The 14,073-nt window shown below is 46.8% G+C and overlaps 1 protein-coding gene across 2 annotated transcripts; it reads right to left on the reverse strand.

The window, feature by feature from the left end:
- Positions 1-818: 818 nt before the first annotated feature.
- Positions 819-13,899, reverse strand: LOC132457709 (cytospin-A-like). 2 transcript variants are annotated; one of them, XM_060052004.1, is made up of 13 exons: positions 13,838-13,874; positions 13,611-13,692; positions 12,589-12,671; positions 10,632-11,222; positions 9,951-10,003; positions 4,454-5,010; positions 3,665-3,761; positions 3,496-3,559; positions 3,335-3,395; positions 2,988-3,084; positions 2,232-2,348; positions 2,083-2,142; positions 819-1,955 (listed from the first exon to the last, which is right to left on the reverse strand). In XM_060052004.1, exons 3-13 carry the CDS (start codon positions 12,626-12,628, stop codon positions 1,866-1,868), a joined length of 1,827 nt encoding a protein of 608 aa, XP_059907987.1. In that variant the 5' UTR covers positions 12,629-12,671; positions 13,611-13,692; positions 13,838-13,874; the 3' UTR covers positions 819-1,865. The 2 variants fall into 2 exon arrangements, with proteins under 2 accessions (XP_059907987.1, XP_059907986.1); XM_060052003.1 differs by having other exon boundaries at positions 12,589-12,696; positions 13,611-13,899.
- Positions 13,900-14,073: the final 174 nt, after the last annotated feature.

Raw genomic sequence — 14,073 nt, forward strand, 5'->3', positions numbered from 1 at the left:
ACAAGTGTTTTGACCTATAGAAGTTTATCTATGTTGTCCTGCGATCCTATACTCTATAGGATGTTTTAGAGATTCAGAGACCAAAGGTCAGCTCCATAAAGGAACCGGGTAGCTGTGACCTCTCCTTTCACATAGTGACAAAAGGGAAAGTTACCAGGGACAATTGCAAAATAACGCTGTAGGCCTTTATATATATATATATATATATATATATATATATATATATACACACATTTGGATAGGGTTGGAGTAGGGGAAATGAGAGGGGAGGTATATGTGGTGGAAGGCACAGAACGCCATGCACCCATCAAGTAGTTGGTTTAAAATGATGGTCAACACTTATCTTGATGCATCACCTGTTTCAAACCAGCAGATGGTAGTATATACAAGGCAAAAGGGTTCTATTTTGTATATTTTATCATGGAGTAGTTTACTACTAGTCTCAACCTATTTCCGTGTATTCGCACTACGTTTTGTATATAAAGGTTGTCTCTGCGAGACCAGAGTACAGGGTCTTGCTGCATTCTGAGGATACTCCACCAGGGGGCCGCATCATCATCATTTTCTGTTATGAATACTTTATATTTAATTTAAAGTCTACAGAAGGCAGCAACTATTCAAATTATTCAAATTTCTGGCGATATATCCCGTCAAAGCCAAACTTCTTGGGGAGCACTAATAAGATACTAATCATCTACTCTTGGAGGGCAGGTCGTACAGCTCATCTTTCTGTGTAAACGCCTAATGAAGTGAACATTTTATTTATTTCATAACTTAGAAGAAAACATTGCTAAAATAAAAAAATCATTAAGCAGTGCTCAATTCATTTCAGTGTTTATTTCTTTGGCATTATTTTCACAAACATAATTGCATAAATAATTATGCAATGTTTCTTTCTTCTTCAATACAGCACTTTGGCCACTGAAGAAAGGGTTAGAAAATATAACAAGATGTGTATATAAAAAAAAAAACATGCAAGCGTTTGAGGATCATTTACCATTATAGCCCGTCCGTGGTGTGGAGTGCAGCTTCCATTAGAAAAACTGAAGTCAAATTGTAATTGTAGCTAAATGGGTTAAGGGAATTCAAATTCAGATATATATATTTATTTTAACATTATTCAAAAAACATTTATTAGACAAAACTCATCACCAAACATATCCCTAATGTGCCAATGGCAGGCAGAAGAATTTCACATAAAAAGTGCGGACAAAAGTGCATATCAACAGAGTGTGCATAGAATCACCAGGCATGAACATATGACACCGTCCACGGTTCACGGATCAGTTAAAAAGGCACGGCGATGAGGCAAGACGTCACTGATCTAGTGTTAGACCTGACCGTGGTGCAGTACCGTCCCATGAGGCTGGGACAACAGTATGTATATAGGACTGCAGCTGAGCGTACGGGCCCATCCCTGATAGGCCATCGTGGGACAAGCACGGGTGTGCTCATTACACTAATGATGGGTCAGCTCCTTTATAGTACCAGGCCACGGGGGTAGTAGTACCCCGCCGTTACATAAAAAGGAGCCAACCCTTAATTAGCTTTATGGGTGACACCTGTGTTTGACAATGACACCTCTGAAAAGGGTCGACAGATCTAAAGGAATGAACCTGCTCATCAAACAGCCAATGGCGTGCCCGTCCTCGTTAAGCAATGGGCGACAGCAACGACCAATACAGGAGGGTGTGGTCGGTGTGTACATCTCTTGAGAGAGAGGTGTTCAGTTACCGGTTGAGGTGGACGCGGCAGACATTTGTTTCGTCCGCCTTCTACCGGTCTCGGGAAGCATCCGTGTGGTCATTGGTCCATCAGTCTGGATGTCAGTCCGTCCGTCTCCGTGGCGGCTGGGAGCTGTCGGGTCACATCTCAAAGTGGCGGTACATGCTCTCCACGTAGCTCAGCACACGCTGCCAGTCCGGTCCCCCCGCCCGCAGCATCTCGTCCGCCGTCTGACAAACACCCATGCATAGATTGATTAAGATATTTGAAGCAGCCTGTATGAAACGAAAACAAAGCATGCGCCCAGTCCAGCAGGCGATGTCCCCACCGGATTACATGCGTGCACAAAAGACGCACCAGTGAGCGCGTGATCCCGACGTTCTCGCCCGTCTTGAACGCCAGGTTGAGGTTCTCCCGCTGGTCGGAAGAGAAAATCAATCAGTAGTGAGTTGGAACAAAACCCATTGTGGACAGCTTTGAGCCGGCGGGTGCGCCCGGGTCCAGACCTTGTTCTCCGGGTTCAGGCTGGGGTAGGGGACGTGAGAGGGGAGGTACGTGTGGTAGACGGCGCAGAACGCCAAGCCGTCCACCCAGCTGCTGCTGAAGTTGGTGAGGTCGATGTTCTGCGGTCGACAGAAAGCATCATAGGGTTGTCATTTAGAAATATATATGTAAATGAAGAGTATTTTTCAAAGCATAGATTAAAAAATGTGATTGGCCACGCTGTGGGCCACCCTACCACTCTAAATATGGCAGCTGCTAGGATTTTCGGAAGTATCGAGAATTGCCTTGGAAAACGAACAATACAGCAAAGAACGTGGACGACTGCATGTTACGTCCGTAAAGTAAAGGTTCTCCGCACTGCTCTACAAAATGTCCAGTGTACGGTCCCCCCCCCCCCCCCCCCCCCCCACTGTCACACCCTCACTAAACTAGTCTTGACCGGCCTAAGGTGGATCCCCTCAATAAACGGGTTAACAAAATAACTTGACTTGAAGTTACATTTCAAGTCAAGCTAAACTCCCACCCCAGCACTAATTCAAGTTGTAAAGCCCTTAATCACAGTAACAGTCTCAAAGGGCTTAACAGGCCATATATTCATGACACCTCCCTGACCCTAGCCCCCTAAAGGGCAGGAAAAATAAAACTCCCTTAATTGGCAAGGAATAAATCCTTTCTGATTCTGATTCTGATAAATCTAGAGAAGGGACGCAGATTGGGGGATCTGTCCTTCCAGGGAGACCATCAGCGTTAGTGGTGACCTTGTATCCCAGCGTGCGGTTCTGGCACCAGCGCAGCAGCGAGTTGCGCTTGGAACCCCCGTGACGACGCAGCAGCATGTTGAAGCCGTCCTGGGACCTGGCCACGAAAACACACAGGAAGTGAGAACGGCTCCCGCCTTACAAAGCGAATGCGACCACGAAAAAAAGGCCAACAATCGGCGATTGTATTCCAAGGCCACCAACATGGAACAATTATGCCCATCTACCGTGTACCATGTAGGTTGGATCATTTTTGAACATTCAAGGTTTGCATCTAGAGGGCTGAGAGAAGAATGTAGCCTGTGTGTGTGTGCATGCATGGAGTGCGTGTGCGTGCATGCACTCACTTGGTGGGAGGCAGTTCACTGAGGGCGGAGTTGTACTTGTTCAGAAGCTCCTCCCGCTTCCCTACAAAAACACACCCAAACTATTCACCACCAGGACAGCAGCAGCTTACCAACACAACACCTCGTGTTTTTTGCATGCAGATATAAATTAATGTACACACCGGCGTTCGCAGAGGAGCTCTCTGGCCAGTCCAAGCTTCTCTGCACTCTAAGTTGGTTCGAGTTCTGAAAATAGGAAATGACATTGGTCAACGTGTGGCTCCCCCGTTAGCATGTTGTTAGCCCCCGGACCCTGATAGAGTGGATACTCCTGGAGTGGGAGAGGGTCACCTTGTTTGTACAGGAGGCCGTGGTGCCAGAGTTGGACTGGGAGGTTCCGTTGTGCGGCGCGTGGGAATCCAAGGAGAGTGCTATTCTGGAGAGACTTCTGTGTGACACATACACACAGACATACACTTTATAGTGGACAGGCTTGGGCAGCCAGGCGTACTGTTTTTGATAGGCTTTTTCGGAACCCTGGTTCCACTTCAACTGCAGTCGATTGGGTGATTCTAACAAAAATCCTTAAACTGAAGTGTCCCCGCCGAGCCAGGAGAAAATGGGAGTGCATTCACTGGCAACCACAAACCTGCCGACATCGGTCGACAAAAAAATGGGTATCGGTTTCCCATTATAATAGCCAGGAAAATGGTATCCAGCGAGAGAAATGGGTGATAATTGGTACACGAAGATGAGTGAACACACACACACACACACACACACACACACACACACACACACACACACACACACACACACACACACACACACACACACACACACACACACACACACACACACACACACAGTTTTAGCCTCCACATCAATGTTAGGCTTATTGGATATAGAAGTCTGAATAAAATCAGGTCAGGTTTCTGAAAGTTCTGACCACAGGGTTGACGCGTGCCATATTTCAGCTTTTCTGTATCACAGGCGTCTGATGGTACAGCTTTTTCCAAGCTAATTCAAACACGCATTTGAGAATCTTAGGAGTCTACTTTTTGTTGCTAAAAACTTTAGACAATCTGTTATAGGTGAATAGGTCACAAGTTACCACTTTAGTCACCATTGACCGCTCACCTTGACCTTTCTGTAGTTCCCGTCCTTCGTGTCTCATTGGTTCGACTCGTCTCTTTGCTCCCGCCCTCACCGGTCACATTTCTCATGTATCTCCTAGCCACACCCCGAGTTTCTGTTTTAGTCTCCTCCCCCTTAGTGACAGCGTTGGGCTTCGCTGTTCCATTCAGACTCCCGATCGCCGTCCCTTCTCGCCCTAGTCCGTGCAGGCTTCTCGTCCTGCCCCTGTCCGTACCCACGAGGCCTCCGCGGTTGTTGGTGCAAGAGTCGGGCTTGTCCCGGGCCTCCGTTGAAGCCTGGGCCTGTGTTTTGCCATGCGCCTGGGCGGCGGCGGTGGCGGCCAATTCCTTCCGACTTTCGCTCAGATCGCCCCTCAGAGACTCCAGCTGCGTGTCGGCCTCCCTCTGCCTCTGATGGGCGGACGCCAGCTCCCTCTCCACCTCCTTGTGGGCCCCCCTCAGCGCCAACAGGTCCTCCTCGGCCTCAGCCCTCAGACGGTCCGCCACCGCCACCGCCACCTGGAGGTCAGTCTGGAACTGCAGCCACTCCATGCGCTCCGTCTGCATTGGGAGGGAAAGACAAAATGTTGGGTTGAATTTAAGTTGTTGTTTTCATTTGGCTGCCATTTTTAAGTGTTTGATTTCCAAAGCTATTGAATTCCCCAAAGATTTTTCGGGAGATGGCCTTCAGTTCATAATTCGATAAAGCCATTTCTACTTCTACTTGATTGAAGCAGAATATATATTCTTACAAAGATTTTATCTGATCATTTACATTTAAGGCATTTTAGTTATCAAATCCTGCATCGATGTAATCTTGAATGATCAGCCTTTTGGCCAACAGCGGAGGGAAAGGTTGGAGCGAATCAACAGCAATAACTAGCGAGAGCCTAGAGAAGCAGTGGGGGTGGACAGTGACCTCTGATGAGGTCATCCTCTGAAGTAGACCTAAGCTAAAGTCAACATGGAAAGCCAATACAGTCGCAAAGACAATCATTATTACCCGTCACGTGAGGTCACATAGGTTACGTTTGTGATGACAAGTGACCACACATTTGGACCAATCAAAATCAATATTACATAAGTGCATTTTATTTTTGTAGATGCAGGTCATTAATAAGCAGGTAGGGGTTAGCCGTCTTTCTCAGGGATGCAGGCTACAGGTAAACCATGGGCATTGGGGATTGAACTCCGAGCCACTCGGCATGCGGTTCGACTAGACTGAACCACTAGGCTATCCGGCCCCCGATTCTGTCCCCAGTAACGGTTCCTGATTTTGAATTCTGACGTTGTGTGGTTTGACATAACCATTTGTTTACTGCCACAGCCAAAGATGCAGGTGTATTTATGCACTTCTTTCATCATACAAATAAACCCTCACATAATTCCACTCAAATATGACTCATCAGTATTTCATCACCCGAACCGACGCGGCTGCCTTCATTAAAACTCGCCATCGCCTTTCTGTGGAGATAAGGAGCGGTTTGATTCGGGAAGTGGAGTTTGCGGGGGCGAGTAGTCATGTGCAGTTCCGGCGAATTCCTTCAGACTCTCTGTGGCCTGGAAGTGCACAAACCTTGCCTCCGCAGACACGCTACAACACACAACCACAAAGAGCTCTCTGAGCAACGGGAACCAGGAGGTAAGCAAGAACAGGCCATTTGTGAAAACGCACACAAGACTTGACACAATCCCGTGCATGAGTAGGGGAAAAAAAAAAATAGGGGCAAAGGGGGGAGAGCAAGAGAGAATTAATAATATAGCGGTTTAAGGCCTGCAGAGACTTGTGTTGCTGCAAACGTTAAGCCACAGAGAAATTGAGCGAGTGCAGCGGAGGAGTAGAGGCGCGAGGCAGGCAGGCAATTAGATGAAGAATGGATAGTGAGGAGGAGGAGAGAGAGAGGACCCTTGCCAAGTCGCACCCCTTATCTGACCGGCGAGACTCACAAGACCACAGCTGGGCCCGATTATACTGGACGCAGTCTCTCCCAGCCTCCCTCGCTCTCACACACACACACACACATATCATATTTCCATTCTATCACACGCAGGCACACACTCCTTTTCAGCCGAGTGCACAGCACACAGATCCTCCGTTTCAAATTAAAAGTTGGAACACACTTTCCCAGGCAACAAAAAATAATTGCCGTCGCATTTGGTGGAAAGGTTGGAAAGTAAGGAGCAAAAAGAGGACTCACTACTCATTTGGCTGAATTGTTTAAAATGGTGAACACACACACACACACACTTTGTAAGGTGAATGTGGAGCTTCCAACTACAGCATGCCTCCTTCAGGCAACAGGAAGGGGAGATCCTCAATTCTCACCGAGATAAGGCTGTTTATTCTCCCTCAAACATATACAACTTAGCCATGACCTAGTGTGACAGTGACAACGTGCACAAACTGGACGTGCAAACACGCCCCAATTGCGCGAAAGGAACCAACACACAAGGAGATTTAGAGTGTGTGTGAGTGTGTAACATCTGTCCTGGAATTCATACCCACACCCTGTTCTCTCGACGTATACATGGGGGAAACATCCCTGTTTCGTCATGCGTTCCCCAGTCCCTCCAATGTGTTCGAAAACACAAGGTCACCAAGACATAAACCATCTCCCCTCGCTCGTCCTCCTCAGCCCATTCTCGTGATCTACAAGATCCCCGTTTGTAGCCCAAAGCGATCCGAGCCACATCGCAAATGAACATTACACAGAGCCCGAGTCCAACGGTCCATTTGCATTGCATGACAAATTTGAAACAGCGACCATGCACATCCTCACACAGACCTCCTCGAATGCACATTTTTCGTGCCTTCATAATAAATGTATGCAAGATTGGGTATGTCTACTCACTCATTTAATATAAGGCAAGAGACGGAGAGAGGGAGGAATAAAGTTTCTTTGGAGTCGGTACATATGCTGAACATTTGCTAATTTCACTGGACAATGTAAAAACTCATCATTATCCTCAAAATGTAATTGTCATGTCCTTGTATCTGATTAATATGAAGGAAATAATTCCTAATAGAACGTCAAAATTGCATCAACAATGTTGCCACAAATACGTGTGACACTATTAAAGAATAATTTCTTCGACCAAATAAAATATTCCTGCTTCATAATGAATCCGTCTGCAGCAAAGACCCTTGACATTGCCCTGCTTTAAGCTTCCAAAAATGTTAGATAGTAGTCAGGTTTGAAGGGCCAATGAAAAATGGAGCCTAAAGACCAGTTATTATAATGATAGCGTAGGAGTTGTTGAGAAAAGAGAAGAGGCATAATGTGGGAGAATATGGAAATGAGCACGGTTTGGCGAAAACTAAAACCCTAAAAAGGAATGTTGGGTCTAAGGAAGCGTTGAGAAATAGGGGATGTGATCATGGATGAAAGGAATGATGAGAAGGAACTAAGCAGGGAAGAAGTTGGCAGCTCATTTATTTTTCTTTGTTTAAAAGTTCTTGTCTTTTCGGGAGGGGCCAGGGGAGCTCTGTGGCAGAGGGAGGGAGAGAAAGAAAGCCAAGGAGGAAGTGGGGGTGAACCGACCAACCTAGAACCAGAGACTCTCCAACCACCAACACCCCTCCATAGATCAGTGCACTATTTGTGTTTTTAAGAGTGACTGCATGTCCAGACCTTGTTTACGTCAGAGTGCGAGTGTGTGTCTTTCTTTCATGGCCAAAAAAACGCACAGACGCATAAATAAATACTGGCAGCGAGGCCAAAGCCCTTTCATCACAACTAAATAACACAAGTTTCGTCTTCTTAACAAATGAGGCCCACTGCTCCCCACCCACCCTAGCACCGGCACCACCCACTCTCCATCCCTCTCCACAAAAAGGTTCCCAGGAAAGGAACACAGAGTGGAGGGGGCTGGGGTGAGGGGAGGTAGGGTGATGCATACAGTCGAAACAAACTCTCCGAGCAGCAGCAGAGATCAGCCAAATGGAGGGGGCCCCCCCAACTTAAACACTTTTTTGGGGGTTATTTTTTGTGACTGGGTTACAGACAAACCAGGCTACCTCTCTTTGAACACACACACACACACACACACACACACACACACACACACACACACACACACACACACACACACACACACACACACACACACACACACACACACACACACACACACACACACACACACACACACACACACACACACACACACACACACGAGAGATTGATGGGCAAGAAGGATGTGTGGAGGAGCGAGAAAGATTGAGCGATAGAGATAAAGAAAGTGCAATAGTAATTGTGTGCACATTAACACTTGGACATGTACTGGGTGGGTGGGGGTTAACTCTAAATCTCTCAATCTATTGGGGGGGGGGGGGGGGGGGGGGGGGGGGGGGGGCGGACTTGTTTGCAGCTGCTGCATGCTGCTGGGATCTGGGACAGATCTGGAGAAAGGTTGGATCCCCCAGCCAGAATCCTCATAAGGGTGGGCCAGGAAGTGGAACACGCAGCAGACAGGAAATTACCATCAAAAGCAGCCCCCCCCCCCTGCCTCTCTCTCACTCCCTTCCTCTCCCTCTCCAATATCTCTTCTACACAAATGAACATAAGCACCAGGGGACCCAATGAGCGCAGGCAGGATGTGTGAGTCAGACAGAGCCTGGTGTGGGGCCAGTCGTTAAGGGTCAGCCCCATGCAGGCTCCGTTAACACGCGGCGTGACAAACTGTTTTAAAACCTGCACAACCAACTTTCATTACAAAGTCCACCACTGCCTTCCAACTGTTGGCTCAAAAAGGCATCGCTTCCATCTGCACCATTACCTCAGATCTACCATCCTTTTTGTTGCCTCGGTGGACCAAAATAATTGAGAGACAAGAGAGCCCTGGGGTGATGCAAGTCATGGGTGGGATGGGAGATGTTGGTGCAGCAGTGTACAGACCGTTACAAACCTTACTCTAAACGCTACTCTAAACTGTTAAAAAAATAAAATAAAAATAAAACCTTGAGGCTCGGGAGGTGGACGCCTGGACGGCCAGCCAGCAAGCCAGCTAGAGAGAGAATAGAGAGGGAGCTATAGGAGAGATAATAAAGTCTTATGTAGAATATGAAAGGGTTTCCTTCCTTCCCCTGAGCCTCCAAGGAGGAGCGGAGGACAGGAAGATCTCCATTAGCCTGGGGGAGGGGAGGGGTGCATTCCAGTTTTCCCACTGCTGGAAAATGGATGTGGATGCGTGTTGGTGGGGTGTTATCAGAGTGAGTCACACACACACACACACACACACACACACACACACACACACACACACACACACACACACACACACGTTGGCGTGTGTGATGTTTCCTGTTTACAATTCTATATTCATCCCGAAGACCCTGCGACATGCCTTTGGCATGTGTTAAAAATTCCAGGGCTACATATCTGTATGAATTCAATTCAGTGGAGGATGGAAAGGATAATATTTTCCATAAACAAGGAAAAAAGTGCATTGATAGTTTCACAACACAACCAAGGAATGCACAGAGACTTTGCTGCTCCTACCTGCAAGTTAGTCCTCAGACTGTTGATCTCGGTCAAAAGACACTTCAGCAACTCTGAGGAGAGAATGCACGAAGTGGAAAGTCAATGTCTAATTTAGAAATGTATACATGTTTATCTTTCAGCCATTCATGTCGTTGAAAAATGTATAGCGTTGGCCGCAATAAAACCTGAACTAACATTTGTTAAATCTATATTATCATGGCGTTCAATGTCCTGCTTTCAACCTATACATTTTCCTAAATGCAGGGCAGGTTAATTCAAAATCTCGCAACCCAAGCGCATTATTGATAAACAGTAGATAAATGTTGAAAAATTACAAGCACTTAAAACTACGATTAGTCGAGTAGTCAATTAGTCCATAGACAGAAAATGCATCGAATCTAATTTGGATAATACATGAATCGTTTCATTTATTAAGAACAATAAACAATAAAAAACGATTTCTGCGTTCTTTTGCAATTAAATTCTAATATTTGGTTCATGGATCCCCGTAATAGGAATAATTTAGTTATTCGATGCTGCTTGTCAGATAAAGCAAGCTCATTCGTCACTTTGGACTCTGGTAACTATTTGTGACATTTTGTAGACTAAATTAGGATTTGATTTATTAAAAAAATAAGAAAAAATTAAAACCAGTGGAGGTAGTCCTCAAATACTGGGACCCAGTCCCGACGGTCCCACCTGTGGTGCTAGGCGCTCCATCAGTGAGACCCAGGGCGGTCCGACACTGCTCCAGCGTCGCCTCCATCACCTCCCCCGGGACCTCCCTGCTTGGGGACTGGCTCAGCCCGCTGTCCATCTCCCTCCAGTGGCGGTCCGCTCGGCTGGCGTCAGGCGAAGCGGGGCTGTCCAGCGCTACGGGGCTATCGATTGGGCTCGCTGTGCCCCCCCACCGCTGGGTGCCCTGGGCCCTGGGGGCCGGGGTGGAATTGGAGGGACCCCCGTTACACCCCGGTGGGGCCCCCTGTACTTTAGGCGAGGCCAGGAGGCTTTCCCCAGGTCCACCAATCACGACACTCGTAGGAGCGGAGGGCGGGATTGGAGGCTTCCAATCGGGGGGTGGAATAGGTGTGGTCGGCGCGTTGGCCAACTGGGATTTCTTCCCGGTGCACAGTGGGAGGGGGGTTTTGGCTGGGACCGGGGGTGGACAGGTCACCTGGGCTACGAGCGGGGATAGGGGTGAACTGGCGCATTTTACTTGGAGGGGGTCCAGGGCGGGTCCTTCGTTAGTGGGCGACGTAGGAGGCGTGTGGAAGACATCTGGATGACCTCCTAGAACAGAAACGGACAAAAGTAGATGCTTATACACAGAGCGAATGGATGGCTCCCAAGACATGAAGCTATATACAGGGGAATACAGAAAGAAAGTCTCAAGTCCAGAAGAATTTGCTTGGCAGTAACCAGTCTAGAATGTTGACCAGGTTTCAGTGCATATGAACTATATGAACTAGCCAAGGTTTTGGGTGGCAGAAGAGGGGGGGGGGGGGGGGGAGAACCACAATCCAATACGTCTATATATGGGCATTCCTCCTATAACCCTTCTTTTCCCCCCTTTTATGTTTTCACTGCTGCGTCACTCATGCTCCCAGGAGTGGGTGAGGTACACACCAAAGCGAGAGCAGTAAATTGGCCTTGAACCGTACTCAAACTCGGTCATCTATCGCATAGCAAGACCATGACACAAGTGAACTTTGTTTTAGGCTGACTGTCTCTTTCCAGACCCCCACCCTGTAATAGGAAAATACCTCAAGATCATTCAACTTTATTTGCACAACTTCCCATTGCAGACCTAAACGCACTAGTCTTTGTGTACGAGTGAAAAGAATTACAGAACGATGCCTTAAAGGAAAGGTTTTGTATGGCTGTGTGTTTGTCATTGTACACATCTGTCTGTAGGCGGATGCGCTGCAAAAAAATTGCCTGCGTGCGTGTCGGACAAAATTAGGATTCCTATGATTAATCCATTGCCCTTGTGCTGAGCCGGGGAATTCTGCCGATTTATCACAGCTGGGCACTGACGGGGTGGGGTGGGGTGGAGGTGGAGGTGGGGTGAGCGTTACAGCAGTGGGTTCATGGTGCAGAAGAGCAGCGATGGGACGTCAAGACGAGTGACCGCTCTATGAGCAGATCAAAACGGAGGCGAGCCAAGATTGTAATTTATTAAAAAAAATAAAAAAGATAAACTACACACAGGCATCCGGTTCTCCCTTTGTTTATCCTCTCCATCATTATGCATGTGTGGTCCTTTCCCCAAACGTCCCTCAGGTCTATACCTCTCTGTACACCGCCCTCCCCGTCTGCCCCCTCCTAGCTGTTCTTTTCCTTTCTCTCCCTCCTTTATTAGTTCCCCCTCTTCCCTGAAGAAGAGAATATGTATTTGAGGCTTGGCAGTGGGCGCGCTTTGTTCTCACTAGCAGACTGCCAGGAGTGTGTGTGTGTGCGTGTACTTTTTTGTGTTACGTAATTGAAAATCCTTTTAGAAAACATGAAGGTGCTTCTTAAAGTGGTTTACCAGAATTAGGGAACAGGGGGTACTGAAGGGGCAACATCCAGAGTCAATCACTCACACACACACACACACACGCGCGCACACACACACACAGTGTGACCACAGTGTTAGCCTTTTGTGTTGACCAACCTGATGCCCCGTGGCTTTCCTTGCTGGAGAAGTGACCCATGGTGCACTCTGATGGCCACCCTGCAGTTGTTTCTTCCTGGGGCCTACCAACACGTACACACAAAATATCTGAATATATGGGTTAATATATATTATTTTAAATACAATGTTAGCCATAGGAATCATGTTATGAGGCACATTCACTTTTTGAGCTTGAGAACAGGTTATTTTTGAGACAATGACATCAGGGACTCATACACTGATTATAGCTTACATCTCTACGGAAGTGAAATAATAGGTTATCCTCTCCAGACTCAGAGTTATCGTGAGCCCAGGGCCCGGCGAGGCGGAGTGAAGTTTACAAAACAATCATTGGTGTGCACAAGTACTCATTTGAATGCCAATTTTGCTGTTGCAAAAAAATAACAAGGTGTTTGGAATGGGTATCCCGACAAAATCATAGTGCATCATACCAGACAAGGCACATCAACACCAGACAACGATCATGCTCATTGTCTGGTGTTGATGTGCCCTTCTGATTAGATGCACTATACTTTTGTCGGGCTATAACACACATAACTCTGGATGTTATTTCTTTGAAAAACTCTAAATTAGCACTTGACTTGTTAAGAGCCGAATGTTAGCCTTGTAGCACATCTAGAAGACCATGAACCAAATTACAAGATAAGACATAATGTGGGGACACACATGGTCGCCGTGGAGGCGTCTCTTTAGCGAACAGCTTTTGTTATCCACCCGAGTTTCTCCCTTAAAGAAACTTATATTTGTCAGACGACTGTCAGAAGACTTTTAAATGATCATTTAAAACAATCGTAAGGCATTGGTATACTTGACGAGCAATTTGTTCAAAACTTCCATGCACCGATGGATGCGTTGATGTACATCATCAACATTTCAGTATAATGAGATATAAATACGTCATGTTGGGGCGCCCCAAAACATAAATCAAATTAAAAACTATTTTGGGGACAGCGTTGTAAAACAACCCGTTAAAAGGTCAAACAAAGATGGTTCAAACTCACTTTATTTATGTCTTAATCGCCGAGTCCCGTTGTTGTGTGCACCCTCCGTCCGCGCTACTCATCCACAACTTCACCTCGCTGTCTTCAGTTTATGAGGAGGGGTGTGCGGTAAATGGCAGGGTACACAGAAGAACATGTCCTTCTCGTTTTTAATGCAAACATGTTATTTCCACACGATGGGGAAAAAAATCACATGGGTAAATCCTATAAATCCGCACCCGATTTACAAAAAACGAAGGAAAACTTTGCATCGATGTTGGACGTTTTTTCTTTCTATCCACTAGGGGGAATAGTCGCCAAATTATATTGTATCCCCTCTTCCCATTACATCTCAAATCTGATTGGCTGGTTTCCGAGACGAGTCTGCATATTTATGCAAGTGCTAGTATTTGTTTTTATGGTTACTTTTGTTGCTCAATGGCAAATGCATTTCTTATCTATTCTCAGATGATTGTGCAGAATT

Source organism: Gadus macrocephalus, chromosome 5, assembly GCF_031168955.1.
Source record: "Gadus macrocephalus chromosome 5, ASM3116895v1".
NCBI lineage: Eukaryota > Metazoa > Chordata > Actinopteri > Gadiformes > Gadidae > Gadus > Gadus macrocephalus.